Source organism: Heterodontus francisci, chromosome 18 (assembly GCF_036365525.1).
Source record: "Heterodontus francisci isolate sHetFra1 chromosome 18, sHetFra1.hap1, whole genome shotgun sequence".
Lineage (NCBI taxonomy): Eukaryota > Metazoa > Chordata > Chondrichthyes > Heterodontiformes > Heterodontidae > Heterodontus > Heterodontus francisci.
Window position 1 is genome coordinate 63,098,472 of NC_090388.1, and position 12,240 is coordinate 63,110,711.

At 45.2% G+C, this 12,240-nt stretch overlaps 1 protein-coding gene across 3 annotated transcripts in view; it reads left to right on the forward strand.

Moving 5' to 3' along the window:
* Positions 1-2,288: 2,288 nt before the first annotated feature.
* ttll12 (tubulin tyrosine ligase-like family, member 12) overlaps positions 2,289-12,240 on the forward strand; it is a 103,166-nt gene continuing 93,214 nt past the window's right edge. For all 3 annotated transcript variants that reach the window (XM_068050871.1, XM_068050873.1, XM_068050872.1), the window contains exon 1: positions 2,289-2,454. In XM_068050871.1, the coding sequence (XP_067906972.1) occupies positions 2,326-2,454 (129 nt within the window). In that variant the 5' untranslated portion in view covers positions 2,289-2,325. The remainder of the gene's footprint in view (positions 2,455-12,240) is intronic.

The following is a 12,240-nucleotide window of genomic DNA, read 5'->3' on the forward strand; positions in this document are numbered from 1 at the left end:
GCCATATTTTGTTTTATAATCCCTCAGTGAAGCACCTTGGGATGTTTTATTATGTTGAAGGCACAATATAAATAAAAGTTGTTGTTATTGTTCTGTCCATAATTGTCCCTGATATCTATTTCGATAGTTGTTGGTGCATCAACAACAATTAGCATTTATAACAAGGTAAAAAAAATCCCAAGGCTGCTTCACAGGAGTGTAATCAGGCTAAATTTGACACTAAGACACATAAAGTGATTTTAGGACAGGTGACCAAAAACATGGTGAGAGAGGTAGGTTTTATGCAGAAACTTATATGAAGAGAGAGAGGTGGAGTGGTTTAGGGAGGGAATTCCAGAGCTTAGGAGCGATGAAAATTGAGGATGTACAAAAGGCCAGAACTGGAGGCGGTAACTAATAACTTTTAATAACTGCAAGAGGTAAAACAAAAGATGAAATTTAGAATGTCACCTACAGCTTAGAATTTAATGAAAAAGCAAACAACAGTGTTTAAGAATGTCTGCAAGGGCTCAGAAAGTTCTCAACTAAGAGCTGGCCCAATTGGTTGCAAAGAAAAAGGAACATGTATACCAGCATGAAGTGCTGCAACAGCAGGTGGAGAAGGAACAGCACAAACTGAAGAAAGAGGAAAAAAATATCATTGCAAAACTCAAGGGAGGAGAAACATCAACAACATAAGTTTGAGACAGCGAGTGAAGGAGAGACAGCTTCAATGTATTCTTGAACTTCTGGAAGAAAGGCATATTAACAGCAAGTATGGTAAGTCAATGTACAGAATCACTTTGCTAAATCCAACAAGGGGATGGCACAGATGGATTCTTTAGAGCTATTAAATTATTAGAAAATCGGCATAAGTGGGACCACTGCACCTGTCACATAATAACTGGTTCTTTAAAGTGCAACATTCCATTTCGCTCCTCCCCTACTGGCTGTGGTCTGCCTCCTGGAAGGAATATCAATATAAAAGAGATATGTGGGAGGTTTTGACTTTTTGAGATAGTATAATTTGGTAATAGCATACTGGCAGCATGTTTGACTAAAAATGGACCCCGAAACAGGGGGTCGAAGTAAAAGAGCTGACTCAGACCACTCTATAGCAGGAGAGGAAGGCCGAGAAGGAACTGAGGCCAATGGATTGTAAAAAGACTTTCAAACTCCAGCCTTTTAATCATAGTGCAACAAAGAAATGGGGTGGGAATCCTGATAGCCAAACTGATTGCTTTTATCAATGCTGTGTTTGAATCTAAATCTCATTGAAAGTAGAGTGTTGGATGTTAGTTGAAATTATAAATATTAACTTTGCAACAATGTTTTTGGTGTTGGACAAATACTATCATCTGAAGTGGGATTGCTGTGTCATATTTTAGACGTGCAATTGAGTCTAATGATACATATAGATTACATGGCATTCTAATAGAGTACAAAAGACAGAAAAGTTATTTTTTAACCAAAATAAAACACTAGTTTGGCCTGAGCTGGAGTACCATAGAATCATAGCAGAGAAGAAGGCAATTCAGCCCATCATGTCGTGTATGCTATTTGAAAGCGCTACCCACTCCGTTGCTGTTTCCTTATAGTATGCATCCAATTCCCTATTGAAAGTTGCTATTGAATCTGCTTCCACTGCCCTTTCATGTAGTGTTTTCCAGATTAAAACAACTCACTGCATAAACAAATTTCTCCTCATCTGTCCCTTTTTTTGCCAATGTATGATCCTCGGCACCAATAAGGATCAACAAATAGGACAGTTGTTCTTGTATCTTCTAATCAATACCATCAAGATCCCCTTTGGAGCAATGTAAATGCATAACACCACAGTTGGAGTAACCATCATCGTATCCCACCTCATGGTTTGGATGGTGAGTGAAAATGTGCTTGAATCCAGGTCTCCAAGCAACGTAACATCATCTACAAAAATCAACTGCACAGTTATTGCAGGAATGCCCAGAACAGACACTTAGAGGTCGTCCCTTAATATACCACCCCACATACACATCAATGCTGAAACTATGGAGATAGGATAGCTGAAGAAATTGGATCAGTTGTAGGAAGTGAGACTGCTTGAAGTTTACAGCATTGTTGAGCCTACCTTTTTTTAAAAAAGAATTCTTTTAAAAAAGTTACCAAGGAAAATTCTTTTTTTTTATCGGGATTTGGAGTGGGGAAATGAGGCTGAACTTGATTTGCAGGATGACAGAAGTATTTTTTGTCGGGGGAGATATATTTGATTGGTGCAGGCAGAGGCTGGACCTTTCCTTTAAGCGGCGTTGCACCCAGAATGCGGTGCAGGTTCCGGGCTCGGATTCCACTCCGCGTGCACGGAACATGGAGTCAAGTGTGGACAAGGCGGCTACAGATTTCCAGCTGTTTGTAGACAGTCACAGCGAGGCGCTGGCAAGCTCGGGAGTGCCACAGCTTTATTGGAAAAGTTTGCACCAGAAGCTCGTACATGAGGTTGTTGCAGTTTATTATTTAGCAGCTGTAGATTGGGACCAGGGGATGTGTTACAAACTCTTCCGGTGCACTGAGGAAAACAAAACCTGCCCAGTTAGATTCTCTACCTATTTTTGATTCATTTAAATTGTTAAATATTTGATTAGTTTACCCAAGCGATTTTGTGCCTGGATGAGGATAGGTAGATTTTTACAAGCCCAGTTTGCACTGATATTTACTGGGTTAAAGGCGCATATGTTCCTGTCAAGGAGGCGCTGATAGCGAGAGATTGAGTTCGGGGTTTTATTTATTTATTTAGAGATACAGCATTGAAACAGGCCCTTCGGCCCACCGAGTCTGTGCCGACCAACAACCACCCATTTATACTAATCCTACATTAATCCCATACAACAAAAACAAGAAATGCTGGAATCACTCAGCAGGTCTGGCAGCATCTGTGGAAAGAGAAGCAGAGTTAACGTTTCGGGTCAGTGACCCTTCTTCGGAACTCTGTGAAGAGGAGGCGGTTGGGACCAGGAAACTGGAAATTGTCAAAATGACGTAGGGCGTCAGAAGAGTCACGTATGTAGGTGGGAAGAGACTGGACCAGCGGAGAAAAGATAGAGTCTAGATAGGAAGAAATAAGTTCAGTTGGGCAGGAGCAGGCTGACACAATGGGTCTGCCGGGACAGTCCCGTTTGTGGATTTTGGGAAGGAGATAGAAGCGGGCTGTCCGGGGTTGCGGGACTATGAGGTTGGAAGCTGTAGAGGGAAGATCTCCAGAGGAGATGAGGTCAGTGACAGTCCTTTGGACGGTGGCTTGATGTTCGGTGGTGGGGTCATGGTCCAGAGGGAGGTAGGAAGAGGTGTCTGTGAGTTGGCGTTGAGCTTCTGCAAGGTAGAGGTCGGTACGCCATACAACAACAGCACCACCCTTGTCTGCAGGTTTGATGACCATGTCGGGGTTAGACCTGAGAGAACGGAGTGCCTCAAGTTCAGAGGGGGACAGGTTAGAGTGAGTGAGGGGGGCAGAGAAATTGAGACGACCAATGTCTCGCCGACAGTTTTCAATGAAGAGATCAAGAGCGGGTAAGAGGCCAGGGTGAGGGGTCCAGGTAGAGGGAGAATGCTGGAGGCGGGTGAATGGGTCTGCTGGTCGGGGGGAGGACTCCTGGTCAAAGAAGTGAGCCCGGAGGCGACGGAAGAAGAGCTCAACGTCATGCCGAGCGCGAAATTCATTGAGGTGGGGGCGTAAGGGGATAAAACTGAGTCCTTTGCTGAGTACAGAACGCTCAGCATCAGAGAGGGGGAGGTCAGAGGGTATAGTGAATACACGGCAAGGGGTCAGATCAGAAGGGGTGGGGTCAGAGGGAAGTGAAGCGGAGGGAGAATCTGGAGGGGCTTTAGTCCCCATCAGCTGCTGGAGCTTGCGTTCCTTAACACCTGAAAGGAAGAAAAAAAGTTTTTTGTTAATGCGTCGGATGAGACGTAAGATGAGATGAAACTGCGGAGTAGAACAGCTCTGAGATGAGGTGAGACGGTGCTGCTGGACAGAGAGGTCCAGTGTGTGCATGTGGCGGCGCATAGCACTGAGTGTAGATCTCAGGATGCGGCGAGAGTAGCAGTCCGAGGAACGTTGTATTTCTCGGAGATACCTGTGATCCTGGGTGGTTTCAAAGCATGATGGGTGAAACTGCAGTTGGAATCCACGTGGAATCAGTCGGAGTCGGAGACAGTCACTGAGGAAGGAGATGTGGCTGTGAAAACGAGTTTTGGTAGATACCTTATCAAACACCAGGAGGGAAATAGAAAGCAATGAAGGTGAACAAGGTAAAAGAGACAAACGAAAATCCCGTCGGAGAGAAGAGCAGAACTTCTTCAAGGTAGGCATTCCTGGAAGAGAAGTGGCAGTGAATTAAACACTAAAATAAAAGCAAAATACTGCGGATGCTGGAAATCTGAAACAAAAACAAGAAATGCTGGAATCACTCAGCAGGTCTGGCAGCATCTGTGGAAAGAGAAGCAGAGTTAACGTTTCGGGTCAGTGACCCTTCTTCGGAACTCCCATATTCTCTACCACATCCCCACAATTCTCTTGCCACTTACCTACACTAGGGGCAATTTATAATGGCCAATTTACCTATCAACCTGCAAGTCTTTTGGCTTGTGGGAGGAAACCGGAGCACCCGGAGGAAACTCACGCAGACACAGAGAAAACTTGCAAACTCCGCACAGGCAGGACCCAGAATTGAACCCGGGTCGCTGGAGCTGTGAGGCTGTGGTGCTAACCACTGCGCCACTGTGCCGTGGGTTGTTGTCCTTTCTAGAATATTCTGGAATCTCAGAGTAAATTAGGTTTTGGTGATGGTGGGAATATCAGCCTTTAAGGAGGGCCATTGAACAAATAGACTTGTCTGTCACGTGCAGGATCTCCAAAAGTGGTTCATTGCCAATTAATTACTTTTTGAAAAAGATGCTGTAATTGAACATTGAGGTGATGGTCCTGCCCACTGGCTGGAAAGCTGGGGGCGAGCTGGCTCCACCAGCCCCGGAAGCCGCGCTGCTATTTTGTGTGGCACAGGCAAATTAATTGCTGCAGTCGGGGCTTTTACCCCTTTGAAGAAATGCTGGCCACTGCTGGGACTGTACCCAGCCAGGACCAGCAACAATGGAGACAACCCTAGAAAAGGCAAGTGTTTTGGGGGGTCAGGTCTCACTGCGGACTGTTGGCTACGCTCTGGTGAGGGGGTGCGGGGTGGCAGTTGGAATGTAGGGTGGCGGAAGATGTTTTAGCAAGGGCAGCCGGTGCTGTTGGGGGCAGGAATGCCCCCCCCCCCCCCACCTCCCTCCCTCCAGCTCGCAAGAAGGCTGCCAGGTGTTATTTGGCGGTCTCCTCAGGTGTCGAAGGTAAAATACCAGTGGCAGTGGAACGAGGTCCTTATTGGCCGCTCAGGGTCTTCAGTTAGCCTAAGGGTAGCAGGGGCTGGTATGCGACGGGCACGGCGCCCCCTACCTCAAACCCTATTTTATGCTCGCCCTGTCTCCTAGCCTACTCGTGGTGGTGGTGGTGGCAAAATTCCAGCCGTAGTTACTTGTTCAGTAGTCAATATACACCATGAGATGAATGACCACTTAATCTGTTTCTGTTGGTGGTTGAGGGATAAATGTTGGCTGGAATGCTTTGTGAACTGCCTATGTTGTCTACCAGAACAGACAGATAAAACAAAAGCTTGTATTTGTATAAATTCTTTAGATCCAGAGCTCACTAAAAGTAGTGATGCAGTTAATAAGGGAATTTTAAAAAAGCAAACAAAGCATTGGGGTTCTAGAGGGATAGAATTGAATTGCAGAGAAGTTCTGTTCAACATGTATGGAACTTTGGTTAGGCCACACTTGGAGTTCTGTGAACCGTTCTGGTTTCTGTATTATAAAAAGTATATGGAGGTACTGGTGAAGGTGCCAAAAAGATTTACTGGAATGATACCTGTTTATAATCTCTCTTCTATTAGTAAAGATTGAACAGGCTGGGCAGAGAAAACTGAAGGGTGGCCTGATAGCGGGCGTAAGGTTATGAAAGCGTTTGATGGGGTAGGTGTAGAGAAGACTAGAACTAGGGACCATAAATAAAGTCACTAATAGATCCAAAAGGGAATTCAGGAGAAACTTATTTACCTAGAATGTGGAAGCTGTTACGACAGGGAGTAGGTGAGGTGAGTAGCATGGATACATTCAGGGGGATGCTGGATAAACACATGAGGAAGAAGGGAATAGAAGGATGGGGTGATGAGGTGAGATAAAGAAGGGTGGCAGGAGGCTTGAATAGCATAAACACTAGCATTGACCTTTTGGGCTAATGATCTGTTTCTGTGCTGTAATATTTTAGTGTAGTTAAAAAGTTGCAAGGTGCTTCACAAATGCTTTATCGAATAAAATTTGGCATTGAGCCACATGAGGTGTTAGGACAGATGACCAAAAGCTTAGTCAAAGAGGTAAGTTTTAAGCATCGTTGTAAAGGAGAAGAGAGAGGCAGAGAGTTTTAGGGCCTGGACAGCTGACGGCACGAGTGCCTATAGTGAAAGGATTAAAATCAGTGCGCAAGAGGCTAGAATTGGAGAAGCGCTGAGATCTTAGGATTATAGTGCTGGAAGAGAGTACAAAGATATGGAGAGGTGAGGTGATGGAGGGATTTCAAAATGAGGATGACCGTTTTAAAATTCAGGTGTTGCCAGACCAGAAGCTCAGGGGTTTTCTTCATATTGTGTTCAGATTGATTGGGATTCCAGCCCTGAAATCCTCAAACCTGCCTGATTTGAATTTGTTGTTAAATGATTTTTCAACCCCCCCAACACCGCCTTACTTCCTTTTCCAATGGCGAAGATGGTGGTTGGGGTTATGTTCTACAGACAGTATTAATCCTCCACTGGGTTGCCTAAGCGAGTCTAAATTACAAGACCTTTTGACAGACCTGATGGAGTCTGCAGTTTACTTTAATCAAAAATGCCATTTGTATTTACTGTCCGTTTTGGATGATGGTGTGAATTTGGAGTCTATATTTGAGAGTTGAGCTGATTTGTTGGATTCAGTTTTATTGTGGTATTTGGAGATTTCTTCCCTGAGTGAGCAGTTCAGTGGTATTCCTCCAGATCCCTTGCAGTGCTCTCTGGTGATCTGCTGGAAGGTATATAAGTAGCTAACCAAATGGTAATGCCTCCATCTAATTTTAATTTTACCCTTTACCGCTTCTCCCCCTCCCCCCCCCCCCCACCCCCCCCCCCCCTGACACATACAGAGTGAGATCTTGCTTTCCACCTCTTGCTGTGTTACTTAGTGTGTCCCAAATTGGATCTGAGTGTAATGTAGGATTTGAAGCTACATTCTTCCATTCACATTGTGATAAGTTAGAGTCCCAGTAAACTGTGTATCCCTGTCTCTTAGTAGTGGGACAATATTTGTACTTGGGTGATGCAGAATTGATGGTTCAGTTTCAGGACACTAAATGAAAGTTTGCTAATATGAAAAGATCAAATGTCATATCCCAACTTACAGAGCTGTTTTTGGAATTCTATAAAACTGGTTTGAAAAAGAAGCTGTTGCCAGAAAAAGTGACCATGAGCTGTCGGCTCGTCGTAAGAGCCCAATGTGCACTAACGCTTTTTAGAAAACCTGCCGTCTTTATCTGGTCTGATCTATGTGTGACTGCAGTCCCACACCAACCTGATTGACTCTTAACTACCTTTTGAAAAGATCAACCAGATAACTCAGTTGTATCGATCTCAGTGGCAACCGGGGATGGGCAGTAAATGCCTGTGACTCCACATCTCAAGAATGACTTTTAAAAATGGGTTTCTTGTTAAAAAAACACTGTTTATGGACAATATGCTAGATGTGGTTAAAATTATGAAAGCGTGGGAGAGGATATATACAAGGAGACAGTTTCTAGTAGTTGATGGGTCAAGAAAAAGGTGCCATATATACAAGATTTAAATGCAAGAGAATTAGGACAGGAGAAACTAAATACAGAGCTGTGAGGATGTGGAATTGCTTCCAGGGTTTGTAGTTGAGGCAGAAACTATTTTAACATTCAAGATTAGATTGGGTAGTGTTATGACGGTGCTTCTATATTTTTTGTTTGAGGACTCATGTATTTTAAAATTATGGACATTTGAAATCCTTTTCCAGTTTTCCCAAATAAAACATTGATTTTTTTTTAAAAACTGGGGTCATTGAAAAGAGGTCATCGGACGGTTTTTTGGACTTGGTTTGTAAACAACCCTTACTGGAAGTCACCTGTCCTCAGATTAGTACCCAGCAGGAGAACATAAGAACTAGGAGCAGGAGTAGGCCGTCCGGCCCCTCGAGCCTGCTCCGCCATTCAATAAGATCATGGCTGATCTTTTAGTGGACTCGGATCCACTTACCCGCTCTCTCACCGTATCCCTTAATTCCTTTATTGTTCAAAAAGATATCTACCTTAGCTTTAAAAACGTTTACTGAAGTAGCTTCAACTACTTCACTGGGCGGAATTCCATAAATTAACAACCCTCTGTATGAAGAAGTTCCTTCTCAATTCAGTCCTAAATCTGCTCCCTCTAATCTTGAGGCTATGCCCTGTTGTCCTAGCTTCACCTGCCAGTGGAAACATCCTCTCTACTTGTATCTTATCTATTCCCTTCATAATTTTATATGTTTCTATAAGATCCCCCCTCATTCTTCTCAATTCCAATGAATATAATCCCAATCTACTCAATCTCTCCTCATAAGCCAACCCCCTCAACTCCAGAATCAACATAGTGAACCTCCTCTGCACCCCCTCCAGTGCCAGTACATCCTTTCTCAAGTAAGGAGACCAAAACTGCACACAGTACTCCAGGTGTGGCTTTTTGACCTGGGAAAGATGTTTTCAGAGAAGTGATAGGTCAAGATTTATAGGGGTCAGGAGGCTTGACTCTTGAGATATTGTTTTTGGTTTTGCTTTGGACAGTGTGTTGGGATGTGAACTGTTTTGAAGGCAGTTGGAGAAAACCAGCCAAGCGAGCAGTCATCATCAGCACCCTCTTCATCTCTTTGAGAACTTCCTGAGAATCGAGTGCAAGAAATAGAGAAACTAATGCTGCATTTCTCCTGAAAAGGCTGCCAGAAATGCCTGATGCCACATTTCACTTGGAAAGCCTGCGAAACTAATCTTCAACGTCGCCTGAAAAGAACTGTTCCAGAAAAATGCCAGTGACAGCCGTCTATGCGTATTTGAGATGCCAAACCAAAAAAGGGACAACTAACATATTTCCATATCTTTTTTTTTTCTTCAAGAATTAGCAAGTATTTGGCCAATGTATTTTGTTTTTTTTTTGTAACAATGCTCTAAAGAGGAAATCTCTATTGTTCAGTTAACCGCTCTGTGTGTGGCTAAGGTAAAAGGGAATTTCATATTTCACTCTTAATGCTTTGCTTTGTTACTGCTGAAGTCTTGTTTTATAATAAAGTGTTAATTTTGCTTATTAAAGAAACCTGGTTGGTGTATATTATTCTGGGATAAATAGTAGAGTCTATGATTGACTGTATCGGTAACTGGGTAAACATTTAAATATATGTTGTGACCTATGGAAAGGTGGAACTAGAAAAGATAGTGCATGCATCCCACCTCGATTGTAACATATAATTAGGGGTAGGCAGTGGCGTAGTGGTATTATCACTGGACTAGTAACCCAGAGACCCAGGGTATCCTCTGGGTTCACAGCAGAAGGTGGAATTTGAACTTAATAAAAAATCTGGAATTAAAAACTAGTCTAATGATGGCCATGAAACCATTGTCGATTGTTGTAAAAACCCATCTGGTTCACTAATGTCCTTTTAGGGAAGGAAATCTGCTGTCCTTACCTGGTCTGGCCGACATGTGACTCCAGACCCACAGCAATGTGGTTAACTCTTACATGCCCTCTGAAATGGCCAAGCCACTCAGTTGTACCTAACCGCTACGAAGTCGATAAAAAGGAATGAAACCGGACAGACCACCCGGCATCGACCTAGGCACCGTAAACGAGAACGGCAAACCCAGCCTTGTCGACCCTACAAAGTCCTCCTTACTAACATCTGGGGGCTTGTGCCAAAGTTGGGAGAGCTGTCCCACAGACTAGTCAAGCAACAGCCTGACATAGTCATACTCATGGAATCATACCTAACAGACAATGTCCCAGACACTGCCATCACCATCCCCGGGTACGTCCTGTCCCACCGGCAAGACAGACCCAGCAGAGGTGGTGGCACAGTGGTATACAGTAGGGAGGGAGTTGCCCTGGGAGTCCTCAACATCGACTCCGGACCTCATGAAGTCTCATGGCATCAGGTTAAATATGGGCAAGGTAACCTCCTACTGATTACCACCTACCGCCCTCCCTCAGCTGATGACTCAGTACTCCACCATGTTGAACACCACTTGGAGGAAGCACTGAGGGTGGCAAGGGCACAAAATGTACTCTGGGTGGGGGACTTCAATGTCCATCACCATGAGTGGCTCGGTAGCACCACTACTGACCGAGCTGGCCGAGTACTAAAGGACATAGCTGCTAGACTGGGTCTGCGGCAGGTGGTGGGGGAACCAACACGAGGGAAGAACATACTCGACCTCGTCCTCACCAATCTGCCTGCCGCGGATGCATCTGCCCATGACAGTATTGGTAGGAGTGACCACCGCACAGTCCTTGCGGAGATGAAGTCCCGCCTTCACATTGAGGATACCGTCCATCGTGTTGTGTGGCACTATCACCGTGCTGAATGGGATAGATTTCGAACGGATCTAGCAATGCAAAACTGGGCATCCATGAGGCGCTGTGGGCCATCAGCAGCAGCAGAATTGTACTCGACTACAATCTGTAACCTCATGGCCCGGCATATCCCCCACTCTACCATTACCATCAAGCCAGGAGACCAACCCTGGTTCAATGAAGAGTGCAGGAGGGCATTCCAGGAGCAGCACCAGGCATACCTCAAAATGAGGTGTCAACCTGGTGAAGCTACAACCCAGGACTACTTGCATGCCAAACTGCGTAAGCAGCATGCGATAGAGCTAAGCGATTCCATAACCAACGGATCAGATCGAAGCTCTGCAGTCCTGCCACATCCAGCTTTGAATGGTGGTGGACAATGAAACAACTAACTGGAGGCGGTGGCTCCACAAATATCCCCATCCTCCATGATGGGGGAGCCCAGCACATCAGTGCGAAAGATAAGGCTGAAGCACTTGCAACAATCTTCAGCCAGAAGTGTCGAGTAGTTGATCCATCTCGGCCTCCTCCTGAGGTCCCCAGCATCACAGATGCCAAACTTCAGCCAATTCGATTCACTCCACGTGATATCAAGAAACGACTGAAGGCACTGGATACTGCAAAAGCTATGGGCCCTGACAATATTCCGGCAATAGTACTGAAGACCTGTGCTCCAGAACTTGCCGCGCCCCCAGCCAAGTTGTTCCAGTACAGCTACAACACTGGCATCTACCCTGCAATGTGGAAAATTGCCCAGGTATGTCCTGTACACACAAAGCAGGACAAATCCAACCCGGCCAACTACCGCCCTGTTAGCCTACTCTCAATCATCAGTAAAGTGATGGAAGATGTCATCAACAGCCATCAAGCGGCACTTGCTTAGCAATAACCTGCTCAGTGATGCTCAGTTTGGGTTCTGCCAGGGCCACTCAGCTCCTGACCTCATTACAGCCTTGGTTCAAACATGGACAAAAGAGGTGAGGTGAGAGTGACTGCCCTTGACATCAAGGCAGCATTTGACCGAGTATGGCATCAAGGAGCCCTAGCAAAACTGAGGTCAATGGGAATCAGGGGGGAAACCCTCCGCTGGCTGGAGTCATACCTAGCGCAAAGGAAGATGACTCTGGTTGTTGGAGGTCAATCATCTGAGCTCCAGGACATCACTGCAGGAGTATCTCAGGGTAGTGTCCTAGGCCCAACCATCTTCAACTGCTTCATCAATGACCTTCTTTCAATCATAAGGTCAGAAGTGGGGATGTTCGCTGATGATTGCACAATGTTCAGCACCATTTGTGACTCCTCAGATACTGAAGCAGTCTGTGCAGAAATGCAGCAAGACCTGGACAATATCCAGGCTTGGGCTGGTAAGTGGCAAGTAACATTCGCGCCACACAAGTGCCAGGCAATGACCATCTCCAACAAAAGAGAATCTAACCATCTCCCCTTGTCATTCAACGGCATTACCATCGCTGAATCCCCCACTATCGACATCCTAGGGGCTACCATTGACCGAAAACTGAACTGGAGTAGCCATATAAATACCGTGGCT